The sequence below is a fragment of the Mercenaria mercenaria genome, chromosome 5, assembly GCF_021730395.1.
Source record: "Mercenaria mercenaria strain notata chromosome 5, MADL_Memer_1, whole genome shotgun sequence".
Classification (NCBI taxonomy): Eukaryota; Metazoa; Mollusca; class Bivalvia; order Venerida; family Veneridae; genus Mercenaria; species Mercenaria mercenaria.
In genome coordinates this window covers 18,641,095-18,656,904 of record NC_069365.1, presented here as the reverse complement: position 1 = coordinate 18,656,904, position 15,810 = coordinate 18,641,095, and the positions used below count along the sequence as shown (strand labels likewise).

The following is a 15,810-nucleotide window of genomic DNA, read 5'->3' as shown; positions in this document are numbered from 1 at the left end:
GTTACTAGACGAAGGGTAAATTCTTCTCGCTAATGTAGCAACTTGTTGTCTGTCAATAGGAGGCTGAGGTCTTACAAGATTTGATGATAACAGTTTTCTTGTCCATTCAGTTTTTCCACTACCACTAGGTCCCGAAACCACCATAGAAAATGGATGTTGAAATGTCATCTCTCTTGAAGTGTTCAATATTTGTAATGATGGTGAATAATTCCCAGTGTGGTCGTCACTCCAATGCTTATTACGTTGATGTCTCAGCATGGCGTCGCGCCTAGAGAATGACTGGTGACATAGAGGGCACTTATTCATTTGTGAAGCAGATGTAAAAATATTTTTCATACAACAAGACACTGCTTTGTGTTCTTACAAATTTTAAATGCCATTCTTACGTTTTTAAGACATATTTTGCTGTCAGAATTATTGCCAGTAATGGTGGTGGAGGTGGTGGTGGTGGTGTGGTGGTGGTGGTGGTGGTGTTGTGGTGGTGGTGGTGGTGTGGTGGTTGTGGTGGTGGTGGTGTGGTAGTGGTGGTGGTGGTGGTTTGGTGGTGGAGGTAGTGGTGGTGTGGTGGTGGTGGTGTGGTAGTAGTGGTGGTGGTGGTGGAGGTGGTGGTGGTGGTGGTGGAAGTGGTGGTGGTGGTGGTGGTGGTGGTGGTGGTGTGGTGGTGGTGGTGGTGTGGTGGTGGGGGTGGTGGTGTGGTGGTGGTGGTGGAAGTGGTGTTGGTGGTGTTGTGGTGGTGCAGGTGGTGGTGGTGGTGGAATGTTGTGGTGGAGGTGGTGGTGGTGTGGTGGTGGTGGTGGTGTGGTGATGGTGGAAGTGGTGGTGGTGGTGTGGTGGTGGTGCAAGTGGTGGTGGAGGTGGTGGTGGTGTGGTGGTGGAGGTGGTGATGGTGGTGGTGGTGGTGGTGTGGTGGTGGTGGAAGTGGTGGTGGTGGTGTGGTGGTGTAATGATTGTTGTTATTTTTATAGTATTTTTAGTGTTTGTGTCAATATTCTGAATGTTTTGTGCTTCAGTTATGACTGCGTCGATTTTAGGAAGACGTTGTATGATCGATTTCCACTGCTTAAGTTAAAGTTGTATTCCGATGATACTTGCGGTGTGATTTATGAAACGTCTCAAATCCGCCAGGATTTCACTATCTCTGTTGCAGACAGTAATTTAAACGTTTTGCTGTATCTCGAACTGTTTCATATAGTGGCAGGCAGTCTGGTTTTAATTCACTTTAATTTCATAGTCTACGTAGTCGCAAAGGCTAAAGCGAAAGACAAGGAGAATATAACGATAAGTATAATCGTGCATATGATGATTGCTTTTTATCGTTTGATGATGGCATTTGACTGGCGAGAGTTTTCCATACTGTAAGCTTTGACTAACTAAAGCGTGTTCTAATATACACGTTTCGAAGGGCTTCGTTTTCAAAGCAAGACTTATGTAAAAAGGGAGTGATTTCATTGTGGTATGAATTCTAAAGTAAGAATGATTTATCTGTCTCGAGCGCGTTCTTCACGATGTCATTCGTCAATAATATTGAGCGTTGATTGGTTAAAATTTCGACGTTTTCATTGGCCAAAACGACTTTATTGGAGATAATTGTTTCATTGGTTCGTTTTTCCTGCCTTCTGATTGACTATTTTATGTTTAGAAACGACGGTATTAATCTGTATTCTAAAAGTGTTGGTTCATTTTAGCGTGGGATATCGACGAGTTTACATCTGTTGAGTAGGTAATATTTTGTCTTATAATTTCATTTTATAAATAGTTATTCTAATATAGATTTAATGATTGGTCAAGTCGTAGACATTATTATACATTTTCTTTCGAATGGTTTTTTATACGAGGATTCTTTTTTTAAGCACGGGTATAGCTTTTGTTTTCGTGTTATCTCCCCGTGTAGGGCCGACCCTCAATGTGCGCGAACACGCCCTCGATAGGTATATAAGTCGGCTCTATATACTTCAGGGAGATATAGATAGCAGAGTGAGGTCATTCTTAACATAGAAAGGTGATGTCATTCTAAAACTAGAATTCAAAATTCCCGCCGCATTCTTGATCATGCGCACTACTGACGTTGAAGAGGCCCCAATACTACTGAAAGTGTTTAAAATTGAAAAAAAACTACGTACAGGGTATCAGCAAATAAATTTTTACATAAATATTTTGACACTTATTGCATGTGTTTCCTAAACCTTACATATCTACAGCTTTATTCATTTTTGTAAATATTTCAAGCACAGAAAACACTAAACTAAATATATAGGGGACATAGAAAGTGAAGCTAGAAAGCAGACAGATCCTTATAAGTATATTTTATGAATTTTTCAATCAGATCTGTTACCTCTTAACAGTCTAAGTCCGTCGATTGAGTGTCATCAGGATTGAGACAACTGCATCTGTCGTAAATAAAATCTGGAAAGTAGATCCCGCGGAAGCACCGAGAACAAGGCAAACAGTGAAAATTGCAGACTCGGTTTGATTGAGTCTGTTCATGAGCAGTAATGGAAAATGCAACACTGCCCATGCCCCCTAGTAAGTCAAGAACCAAGCAAGTGGCTTCGACATATTACATATGTGTCTTCAACGTAAACATGACAAAGAAATACAGACGAACTTCTATGGGAATAGTGCCACTTAGGTGCAAATTTTTTACCTTTTGTAGGACACAGTTGAAGCGAACCTAGAATGCATTTTAAGAGCAACATTTGCTTTTATTCGATCCAGCATCCTATACCCTAACAGAACTACACCAGGCAGCATCTCATTAACTAACCTAGTTGCTTCCAGAACTTACACTGACACCCATAGAACTACTACTGACTCGCCCATAACTAACACTGACACCCCCAGAATTAACATCAATTCGCTCACACGTTTGAAACTTATTTCAAAGCCAACCGAAATACTAGTAAGGACCTCAGAAAACTAACACAGACTCCCCAAGAATATCTATATAAATGTTGATACTAGCTAGTGAAGTTCTGTTCCACTGATATAAAATGCTAAAAGTAAGGCATCCCTGAACTCGCAGTGGAATAGGCAGTCTCCTGCACCCCTCCGTTTCAACTGAAAAAGGCCAACCACGCCTATGTATGGCCAGCTACACCACTGCATGTATTCAATAATAATCCTCCACATAATGCCCGGTCAGTATTGTACATGTGTATAAATACAGTCTAGCAATAGATGTATAGCAAACAAACAATAGGATGTGATCACTGGCACCAGATCAGAAAGAAAATGCCTCCGTACGTGTTACACCCTACCCCTAGGTATTCTATAAGAACCATGGTCATGAACGGGAAAATATACTTACCCATTTCAATCGCGTATTTCATACCTAAAACACGCAGGTCAGTAAATGTGTACTACTGATATTAAACAAGCGATAATTTATCTTCAATCGTGCACCAGTCACCTTGTCTCAATATTCCATATTGCAGAGATGCTCCGTATATTTAATGCTTTAGTCAACGTTACAGAAAAAACTTGCGTGAACTTCCCTAATGAACATCCGGTCTAGAGGTCACGACAGTGTGCACATGTTAAGCGAAATGTAAACAAACAAAAACAGAATGCAATATATTCACAGTTTTACGATAAGAGTCGAAATGATGAATGAAATTCATCTTGTATATGGTTTTGAATTTGAAATCATACATAGTTATACATCTATTCTGTTTATTTAATTCATTTTGCACATTTATGCTGCATATAAACATTTTAGCGTACACGTGTAGTAAAATGACGACTGACATACATTTTCACATCAGCCAATCAGAGTGTGTCTATAATCTAGAACGGAACTTCACCAGGGAAGTTCAAGCAAGTTTTTTGTGTACCTGTGAAAAAACTGTAAACTACACGTTCTTTTTCTAAGATAAGAACTATTGAAGAAATGTGACCGGTACACAACGGAAGATAAATTACCACTTGTTTAATATCAATAGTACACATTTACTGAACTGCGTGTTTTAGATATGAAATACGCGATTGAAATGGGTTAGTATATTTTCCCGTTCACGACCATGGTTCTTATAGAATACCTAGGGGTAGGGTATAACATGTACAGAGGCATTTCTTTCTGATCTGGCGCCAGTGGATGTGATCAATGCATCAGTGTTATCATGGGCACTCGGTTGGAAATAACTGAAGTACAGTTAGGGACTAAATGTTTTGTTCCACTTTAATTTTTTCGTTTCGTTTATTTTCAAAAATGTCAATAAAACTAATGCATGGTATCAGTTTATTTATTGTGTTAAAATATATCATAGTAGACATACCTTAAATACCAATGTTTATTTTAACTAAAAATACACATTTTAAATTTTTCAAAAATATGACCCTTAGACACAAACTGTTCGAATTTCAAGAAAACGAATATGAAATAAAACTATTTTTGTGACAGTTTGATAGGAATATAACTTATTTATCAGTATTCGAAGCTGTTATATAAATCTATCTGCTACTGAAGTCAAGAAATAGCATTGAATTTAGGGCAAAATCCCTAGCATAATGTCCAATGCCCTTTGTAATTATGTCTCCCACCACATAGTCGTGTGAGAGGAAGGTGATTTACTAGTGTCTGTCTGTCTGTCTGTCACAAAACCTGTCCGCACTCTAAGTCGTACATTTCTCATCCGATCTTCACTAAGCTTGAACAAATTGTGTTTGACCATAAGACCTCGGCCAAGTTCGATAACTAGTCAAGGCACTTCGGAATTATGGCCCTTGAACATAATTACCAAAACTACCGATACAGCATTGTAGACCGGTTACTCCATCACTACCGAAACAGCATTGTAGACCAGATACTCCAACATGTGAATACCAATAGGCCACAAACAGTATACAAAGACAGACTTACTATTCAGATTATTAGTCAGTTGTGGGAGACATGTGCTTTTCTCAAAATGGCTGCTGTCAAAACATAAACTGCAGATAATTTGGTAAAAATGCTTGACAGAGTTATGGGTCTTATTGCAATAACACTGTCTATTTACCCCGAAGACTATGTGTGATGTTTTAATGCCAATACCTGCTATAGTTTTGGAGATATAAATTCGCAAAAATCTTCTAAGTTAATAACGGGATATAAATCTGTCAAAAAAAAAAAATAGTTGTGAAGATTGACGTTCTTGGTGTAGATGTTTATAGTAATAAAGAATTCTAAGTTTCAAGCCAATAGTTGATAGTATCCGAAATATTGGACTTTAAATAAAACTCAAGGTTTTGCAGTAATCATCGTGTGCTAGAAGCAAAGGGAGGTAATCCGACATAAATCAGTTCAGAGGTTTCTAACTTGATCATCGGAGTATTCTGATGACACCTATGAAATTTCAAATCAGTCTTGTCAGAATTTGATGAGAAATATTAAAATAAATGGAGGTTACTTGCCAAATATTCACTCCGGAGTTTTCTACCTAATTGTCTGGGTCCACTTGGTCACATAAGTGAAAATTTGAACCAATTATGCAAGCAGTTACCAAAATATGTTCATTTTAATTATAGAGAAAGGGATGTTATTTGAAATAAATCAGTCCAGACTTACCCACCCTGATAATCTGACACCACATTGGGAAATATAGCAATTTTTGTAAATCAAGGACACATAACTCTGGTCCTACTAAACTGTTTAGCTTTTGGAACTCATCAAGATCTTTTAATCATACATATTCTATGTTAATATTATTCGGATTCGTGAAGAAATGAAGTTGCTTGAGTGTAAACAAGAGAAAATGTAGCAATTTCTGTAAGATCAAGGGCGAGTAACTCTAGTCCTAATGGTCAGATCTCACTCATAATCGAACTCATCTGAGATCTTATGCTCATACATATTCATATAAATACGATTTGGATTGCTGAATTAATGAAGGTGTTATAGTTAACAAGGTAAAATATATGGACTTTTACAAAATCAAGGGCCCATAACTCTTTCCTACAAGTCTGATTATTTTTCAAAATAGAACTCATTCAAGATCTTATGGCAATACATATACTACGTAAATATGTTTTGGCTTGGTGAAGAAAAAAATTGTGCTAGAGTGTAAGCAACGTAAAATATGGTAACGTTTGTAAATCAAGGGCACATAACTCTGGTCCGATTTTGCTTATTCAAGACCTTGAGATCATACACATTCTTTATAAATATGATTTAATTTGGTGAAGAAATGAAGATGCTGGAGCGTAAACAATGTGAAATATAGCAAGTTTTGTCAATCAAGGACACATAACTCTTGTCCTACCGGTCTGATTTTGCTAATACTCTTATTTGTCCAAGATCTTAATGTTATACGCATACTGCATAAATATGATTAGGATTTGTGAAGAAATGAAGCTGTGACCAAAAACCATTGTTACAAATTTAATTAAGATTACTTCAAAATTGTGGATGCTAGAGTGTAAAAACTAAATATGAACGGACGACGGAAGGATGGACGAAGGACATTCATTGATCCTAATAGCTCACCATGAGCTAAAAAGTACTCTTCACTTTTCCGCAGTGTTTTCTATCATTATGACAAATTGCTTTTAATTCCCATCAAAAAGTGCAAAGTTCTGCAAAATGTTTACACAAGATAGCAATTATGACCCAGTTTCGCTCACCTGAGTAATCGGGCCTACATCCTCTGGAATGTTAACAGGATGTTCATTTAATCTGACCGGGTGACCTAGTTTTTGACTCTACATGACCCAGATTCCATGTTGCGTAAAGATCATCAAGAAAAATATTGTGACAAAGTTTCATGAAGATAGGATTATAAATGTGCCTCATAGGGTGTTATTAAGCTTTTCATATGATTTGATCAGGTGGCATATTTTTTTACCCCCACATGACTCGGATTCGAACTTGACCTAGGGATCTTCAAGGAAAATACTATGATCAACTTTCATGAAAAAAAATGGTCATACATGTGGCTTCTAGAATGTAAACAAGCGTTCCTTTGTTTAAGTGGGTGACCCAGTTTTAACCACTCTGGCCTAGGGATCATCAAGATAAAAATTCTGACCAAGTTTCAAGAACATAGGATCAGAAATGTTGCCTGTAAATTGTTAATTATAACAAGCGTTTCCTTTGATTTGTGCGAGTGACCTAGTATTTTATTCCAAATCATCTAGATTCAACCTTGGCCTTTGAATCATCAAGATGAACATTCTGACTAAGTATCATGAAGATACATGATCCAGTTTCAAACATGGTCTTTGGATTCAGTGTTGTTATATTTTCTTGTCCTTTTGGATCATGGAGTCAATTCAATATATGTGTAATGTGAGTTCCGCTTAAGCCGGTGCTAGGGGCGTGAGAGGTGTTGCACATTTCATGACCTCTCATGACCAGACTCAATCAAACTGAGTCTGCTGTTAGTTGCTTGGTTACATTCTATGCTTCCAAAAGATCTTTTTACTGATTTTATCAACTATTACATCAGCAATTTTTATGTTCCGTATGGCGGCTGTAAAGTTTCTTCGTACTTTGATTCAGTGTTGTTATATTTTCTGATCCTTTTGGATAATGGAGTGCTAGGGGCATGAGAGTTTTTTGCACATTTCATTACCTCTTATGAACAGACTCAATCAAACCGAGTCGGCTATTATTCTGCTTGATTGCATTCTATGCTTCCAAAGGATCTTTTTACAGATTTTACGAAAGACAATCAAGATAACTAAATAAACCAAGTTTCATGAAGATATGGTCAGAATGTGGTCCCTACTGCTTTGTTTCCTTAACAAGTTTTTCCCTTCATTTAACCGAGTGACCTACTTTTTGACTCCACATAATTGAGTTCCAAATCTGGCCTAAAAATCATCAAGATAAACATTCTGACCAAATTGCATGAAGATAGGGTCATAAATGTGGCCTATAATGTGTTAATAAGCTTTTGCTTTGATTTGATCGCCTGGCCTAGTTTTTGACCCCATATGACCTAGTTTCAAACATGGTCTAGGAATCATCAAGATAAACGTTCCAAGTTTTATGAAGATAGTTTCATAAATGTGGCCTCAACAATGTTAACAATCGTTTGCTTTGATTTGACCGAGTGACCTGTCTTTACCCAATATGACCAAGTTTCAAACTTTGCCTAGAAATTATCAAGATAAACATTCTGGAGATAGGGTCACAAATGTGGTTCCTAGAATGATAGCAAGTTATTCTTTGATTTAATCAGGTGACCTAGTTTTTGTCCCCATATGATCAAGATAAAAACTTGACCTAAAGGTTAAAAAGACAACATCCTGACTAAGTCTCATGAAGATAGGGTTATGAATGTTGCCTCTAGAGCATTACAAGCTTTTCTTTTGATTTGATCTGGTGCCCAGATTCTAATTTCACCTTTTGGTCATCAAGACAAACATAAAGAAATCAAAGGCCTGAAGGGCCTGAGAGTCGGCTAATGATTGATGTACTGGTAGTATAGTCTACCAGTTTCAGTTTGGTTTTAGTTTTTTTCCCCAACTGAACAGAGATTTTGTTACAATAGATGAAATGGACATTCGATGCCTAGTAAAACTTTGAATGACATTATACAAGTATTTAAACCCAATATATTTCTCTAAAATTGAAGAGTGGTTCGCAAAAATAAAAATGTTTAAAGTACAAACTACAATTTGACAAGTGACACTAAGATACTGCCCATGACTATAAATATTTTTCCAGTAAACATTTGCCTCCGGCATTACCAAAACAGGCAATTATCGGCTGGTGTATATTCGCACATGATAAAATTTGAATATGAAAATTTATATATTGAAATTTTATAGCACGGATTGCCACATACAATTTGTAACGGATGGACGAAAGAACTGTTCAGATATTTTACAGATAAGGGGCCTGGCAATAACCGTGTCACACGCTAGGTATTGTTCAATCATATTATAAGGGATGTGAATTTAAAGTATACTTACTTTTGCGTTTAAAGATATGTAAATGTTGCTGAGTGTCAATATATAGTGTCATGAATGTTTACACTGACAGGAAAATTGCGCATTCGAAACTAAGAGAAGTTACTCGGACTAGCTACCAATTTCGGAAAAGATAACCAATATTAATAAATGCAGTTCTTTTTTAGTTAAAACCATCATTTATTCTATTTCAGACCTGTTAACCCCTTCAAAACCATGTCAGTAGTCCCCAAGTCTATGTACTTTCAATTATACGTTTTGATTCATGTTTGGGGAGGGGTGTTCCTTCCCGCTTTGAACTGCAGTCAGATTTTGAAATGGGCATTATGGCAGGTGGTAAAAGGGCAAATGTATCGATTTCTAACTGAAAATTTTATGTTTCAATTTCTAAATATTACCTCTAGATTCTTTTTAGTATTACAATATTCAAAGTATGAATGACTGTCACTTCATATTTTTACTTTCAGGTCATGCCTCAGCACTAGAATATAAGTCTGATATTGATTCTATGTATGTATTATAAAAATAAATTCTAGAATCATTTCTGTTACAATAATATCTATCATGTCTGTTACTTTAATGTTTAAATTTCATAACACAGCTCGATATTTACCCAAAATATTATATCCGGATATGATTACACTTTCTTTTATACCGCCAAAATCTCCAATTTCAACAATATGTTTTACAAATTGTGATGATATGAAGACAGTTTAGCAGCAATTGGCAGTATCTGACATTGAAGTTTACGGTGAAATTATTTAAATCATTTCATAAATAAAATAAAATTGTTTCGTTTCGTCGAAGCACTCTAACATAGACGATCTACTTTCGATTTCAAAAACTACAAGAAAATACAATTTAATGTTTCGCCGATTTGTTTATTTCTCGAAAAATAAGAAATAAAATCATTTTTAAAATCAGTAGTAATTAAACAAATCAGTAAGAGCTCTTTCTCGGGATAATTTATCCGCTTACTGACTGCAAAAATCAAGCCATGTGTCATCATGAAAAGCAGAATGGGTGACGGTTTCATTTTTTTGCGAACCAGAATCGTAAGCAAATTATCCAAACCAGTCAAAATTCCAGAAAGGTTACAATCTAGATTCTTTCTAGTATTACAATATCCAAAGTATGACTTCACTTCATCTTTTTACTTTCAGATCATGCCTCAGGACTAGAATACCAGTCTGACATAGATTATATGTAGGTGTAATAAAAATAAATTCTAGAATCATTTCCGATATAACAATATCTATCATGTATGTTACATGAATGTTAAAATTTCATAACACAGCTCGATATTTACCCAAAATATTATATCCGGATACGATTACACTTTTCTCCATTTTTAACAATATATTTTACAAATTGTGATGATACGAAGACATTTAGCAGCAATTGGCAGTATCTGACATTGAAGTTTACGGTTAAATTACCTCTTATTTAAATCTTTTCATAAAAAAGTTGTTTCGTTTCGTGAAAGCAGCCAAACATAGACGGTCTACTTTCGATTTCAAAAACTACAAGAAAATACAATTTAATGTTTCGCCGATTTGTTTATTTCTCGAAAAATAAGAATTAAAATCATTTTTAATATCTGTAGTAACTAAACAAACCAGTAAGAGCTTCTTCTTCCGATAATTTATCCGTTTACTGACTGCAAAATTCATGTGTGTGTAGAAACCCACGCAAAGTTTATAGAAATCATACGATGCGTGTATACGTTCAATGTGGAAGAATTAAGGCTGATCGGGATCGGCTATGTTACCTAACGCATCCAGACGATTCAGATTTTGTTTTTAAAAAAGCATTGTGTGCATTTCTGTAATCTTATATACGTTTTTATACGCTTAGAAATTATTAGACATGCGTATTTGCATTATTGCTATACGTAATTTACGCTAATACGCATCTTATCTGGAGCCCTGTGGAACTATTTTTTGTCTTTCGCTGGATGTTACGCAAGCTTTGTAAGCCTGCGCAATTCATAAAATGCACATTTATGCTTAAGGTAAGACCTGTGTAATGGGCAATATCAAGAACCTAGAATTGCAAACTGTATTGTTATTCTGTATTATATTGTACATCTAAACGTGAAATATTAAAAGATTTTACCGCGTCATTTAATAGTTACAGGTGTTTTTTGATACTACCCCTTTTCGGCCATTTGACGCCAACAGAACCAAGAGACATGTTTTGCATTATAATATTGTTTTTCATCAAAAAGAAAAAAAAAACTCTTTCTAGCAGGTATTCTATTCCTCTATATATATATTGTACCAAAAAACAACAATCCATGTATAGTAAACAAGGCTTTCATAAAATATAAGCAAAAATATATAGCGATATGGGCTAAAACTGACGACTTGCGGGATGAAATTTTTTTCAACTATTTGTTTCAAAGTTCAAAATTTATACATTCAAAGGTATGTAATAATGTAATTTTGGTATTAAAATTTTCCTCAAAGTGTAGGCAATAAGATATATGAAAATCAAAAACTTTTACCATCTATTTTTATTTAAATAAGTCCAAGCAAAAAGGTATCCCCTAAAATTACGATAACAATTTTTTCATGAAAAAGAATGCTCGAAATGTCTTTCACGATTATTTTCACAACAATAAGTATATATTTTGCTTGCCATACATTATTCATAAATACAGTACTCTTTTGAAAGATTCAATACTTCTTTGAAAGATAAATAACTTGAACTAGTGTCAAATTAGTTATAAAATTAATCAAGACATAGTACATGTTTGACCTTGAATTGACGAACAAACCTAATTTTTGCCTTCAAAATACGACACTAATTTTGGAATTACAGCCTCCAAAACCCTCTTAGAATTTGTCACTCTTGGCAACCCTTCACTGTTTCTCATAGTAAATACATTGTACAGTCCATCTTCTCCCTTACGTAGAAAGATTGTATGTAAATGTTTGAAATTTAACCCCGAGCTAGCCACATTGTCGGCAGTGGACGACTTCATGACACCATTTGCTACCAGAACAGAAAGAGATGGCATGTTTTTCTTTTTCTCTATGTTGGATTCCATGTTGTGTTTGACATCTCTAGGAGGAAAACTCTTCACTACTACACACTTCTCATCATGTTTCACAGCGTAACTGACCAGCTCTGACAAACACTTGACATCATCAAGAGCGTTATGAGCGTTATACACTTTGGAAAGCAATGTACGGGCCAGATCCTCCTGTTTGTAAGACTCCCTTTTAGGACATACGGATTTAAATACTGGAAGAGTGTCTAACAATCCTAACACACATGCACAAAGTTCACTAAACATTCCGGTAGCTAAGCAGGCGTTGATAATGATAGGAAAGTCAAAACGTTTTCCATTATGTGCAATTAGAAACACGTTTCTGAACTGTTTCAGCCAGCTAAACAATTCTCTGAGTGCAGATTCAATAGTTTTAGTTTCAACAGGAACACCATTTACAAACATATCACTACTATTTGTCACAACAATTTTAGTCACTTGTTCGGCAGAGGCACTCATCAGTAGTTTGGGTAACACATAGCAACTGAAGCTCTTCTCTGTGCTCACATGTTTGGCGGCTATCTGTGTTATATGAGGATACACCTCTCCTCGAACTGAAAAAATAGCAGCAAATGAGAAGTGAAATAAATAAAATAAATAACAAGTGTAAATAAACACAAGAGCGATCAGTGATCACAGGTGTCACCTGCCGGGAACATTCAGACAAAGGGAGATAATTCAAAAACTAGGACAGGTAGAGTTATGGTTCTTTAACACTGCACATCCCCTCAATGAGTTCTATCATTGTGTGAAGTAATAAGTTTGTATCTTTCAGTTTTCGAGCTCTGCACCAGACAAGAAAACGTGACGGACAGACAGACAGAGGACGGAGAAGTGGTCCTTATATATAACGCGGCTACTCATTAGCAGGCGACATAAAAAACCTTTGGTCGAAGCAATGCATGAACAAATCCTCTCCCATAAAAAGATCATTCGATTAGAAACAGCCATTGCCACAAAGCATAGAATAGGCAAACAATGCAAAATCATAACTCTTGAGCTGTTTCTTTGTCTGTGTTTATAAAGGTAGACAACTGTATTTACAAAGGGAAAAGATAACAATACTAACTAAGGTCTGTAGTTTCAAGGTCCACAGTGATGTACGATGGTTCGCCACTTGAACAGACTGGCTTGAATACTCCACGCGGTATAGGATCAGGGATTCTGTCTATGTCAGTACAATCTTCATGGCCAACTTCTGTAGAAATATAAATTGGTGAAAGTTAACAAGTCATACAATTTATATAAATAAAGTGAGGTTGAGGTATATACATATATACATGTATGTCAATTACACAGCATGGGTGCCCAGTACTGCCTGATACACATGATAAAAGTGTGATAAATTCTTAGACCAAAAGATTTTTTTAGTTATAACATAACAAGGTCATCACTTTGTAAATAACAGACAGAGCAAAAACTATGAGCCAATTTGAATAAAACTGTTGCAAACATTACACTGAGGTTCAAGATTTAAAAGTTTACATGTATGTTTGAATGAAAGCATCATATACATGTAGGTACAATACAGATACAAACAAAACAGGCCAACTGTAAGTGAAGAAACTTACCTGACTGATATGTCATGCCTTCCAGTGACTCTGTAGCCGACTGGTTGACAGCACGCTCTTTCTTCAGGAATAAACGTCTTCCTTTTGCAGAAGGCTTACAGAACGTTTCTCGACATTTTTTTGCGTTTGCTGGCACACTGCTTTGCATACTCTTGTGTGTGGTGTCCAGGGGACAGATCAGCACTTTTGTTTACCTTTTATAATGATGAAAAAAGTAGTTATTGAAAGACATATTTGTAAAAAGCCTACAGTTACATCAATTACAAAAGTTGCTCTTCTGTACAATAGTTTGAAACAAGGAATAGATTTATTATTACCACTATCAGATAATGGCAGAAATGTATATTATTAACTATACAGAAAACTTGCTTTCATAGAACTTATAAAAATCATTACAATTAATCTAAATTACTAGTTGATGGTGTAATTATTGTACAGATCATACAATTGGTGAATTTACAACATTATAAAGACACGAGATTGTACACTTACTTGTAACTGTAGAAGACAACCAAACAATGTAACTATCAACTGCAAAACGTAGTAACTGAAAATCAAAAGAACATCTGAACTGTAACTATAAAGCGGGTAAACATCGACAGATTGCACAACATTAAAAAGGCAACAAACAAATACAAACAAACAAGTTCAAATTCAATGATTGGAACACTTATCAGCTGTAAGACAGTCCCATCAGAAATTATGTATACATTTTCAAAATATCCTTCATAAATTGAAACAGTAACTTGTCTTTTGTTCCAATAAATTTCTAGGTTGGCATTCATAGAAATAAATATAGTAGGAATGTGACTCATGCTCACGTATGACCAACTAGGCTACTTTAGGATCATTGTGGCCAGGTTTCATTGAAATCCACCTTGTATATTCAGAGATGTGGTAACAAAATTTGATAAGAATTTAAGTTGAAGGTTATTGTGACCTCGACCTTTGACCTAATTCTCACTTAGGACCAACTAGGTCACAGGGTGATCATTGTGGCCAAGTTTCACTGAATTCCATCCAACAGTTTCAGAGGAGATGCAATAAAAAGTTAACAAACAGATGGAATGACGGACGAATCACAGACAAGCCATCTCATGTAAGGTGGGCTAAAAAGATCACTACTGAAAATTACATGATTAAAACATTTGCCTACCTAGTGATTTTTCCACCATTGTAAAACAAGACCCCTTCCCAGAAAAGAACTTGTAAACAACATAGAACAATTTTACAACTGTGTTACCTCTACTATATAGTTCCTGCCTTCATTGATAAAAGCTGCTGTGGCCTGTACTCTGAAGTCTAAAGCCTCAGTCCCGCCATAGTAGATGTTCTTTGGAGCTTTGAGCGATACCTCACGGTGCTGACTGGATCCCAATTCAATGAGCTGGCTCGCTTTGGCAATGAAAGGTGTCATAATGTCCTCTAGCCGTTTTCTCATGTCTCACCAGTCAAACTAGATTTGTAGGGTAGTGAACGGTGAACATAGGATACATCTTTATTCCTTAGATAACCACAAAACCTTGGCTGACATAACTGATGATCACCGAAGTATTGAGGAATAATTGCTCTCAGATTCTCTTGTAATCCATGTAAGTCCCCGCTATTCTTTGAAAGGGCATATGAGACACACTTTTGGATATGACTTATTGATATCTTGCTTATTTTGATTCCCTTCTCATTTTGTAAACCATACAAACTTTTGCCTAAGTTTTTGATCACATGGTTTTTGTCATATTTCTTTTTCAGACTGATTCCATGCTTGCTTTTCAGTCTGGCCAATAAAGTGTTGTCACCATCACCTTCAAGGATTTCCACCGGGGTACCTGCTTTAGCTAGATCCAGTATAGCTTTCTCTCCACTTTCACTCTCCATAGAACGGGCACTACCGGAGTGGTTCCGTACACAGCGATGTTGCCGTAGTGGCTGGCCGGGTCGGTGACGTCTCCACCAGTTGCAGGTTGTGCACTGCCGGTGGCTGATGACGCTCTTTACAAACTTCTTCCCCATCTTTGAAGAACTCATAAAGAATGTATGAGCTGAAATAGATATAACTTGACTATAACTGAAAGTTACCCTTTATTATTAAAAAATAGATATATATGGCTGCAAAAGTCAAAATAGCCAATTTTGGACATTTAAGGGGCTATAACTCTGAAGCCCATGATGGAATCTGGCCAGTTCAAGAAAGGAACAAAGATCTTGTGGTGATACAAGGTGTGTGCAAATTTGGTTAAAATCAAATTCATAAATGAAGCTGCTATTGTGCAGACAAGGTCAAAATAGCTA

General features: G+C 36.2%; 1 protein-coding gene across 1 annotated transcript; it reads right to left on the bottom strand.

Moving 5' to 3' along the window:
* Positions 1-11,135: 11,135 nt before the first annotated feature.
* LOC128556906 (uncharacterized) lies at positions 11,136-14,949 on the bottom strand. The gene is made up of 5 exons (XM_053542818.1): positions 14,765-14,949; positions 14,014-14,068; positions 13,522-13,715; positions 13,020-13,148; positions 11,136-12,504 (listed from the first exon to the last, which is right to left on the bottom strand). Exons 3-5 carry the CDS (start codon positions 13,667-13,669, stop codon positions 11,675-11,677), a joined length of 1,107 nt encoding a protein of 368 aa, XP_053398793.1. The 5' UTR covers positions 13,670-13,715; positions 14,014-14,068; positions 14,765-14,949; the 3' UTR covers positions 11,136-11,674.
* Between the last annotated feature and the right edge of the window lie 861 nt (positions 14,950-15,810).

Bases quoted from the DNA above. Each gene is read 5' to 3' on its own strand.
- LOC128556906 (XM_053542818.1), bottom strand. From the start codon at position 13,669: ATGCAAAGCAGTGTGCCAGCAAACGCAAAAAAATGTCGAGAAACGTTC. The intron at 13,149-13,521 runs GTAAGTTTCTTC...ATATTTCTACAG, and splicing joins AGGCATGACATATCAGTCAG to AAGTTGGCCATGAAGATTGT. The intron at 12,505-13,019 runs GTTAGTATTGTT...CTATTTTTTCAG, and splicing joins CCTTGAAACTACAGACCTTA to TTCGAGGAGAGGTGTATCCT.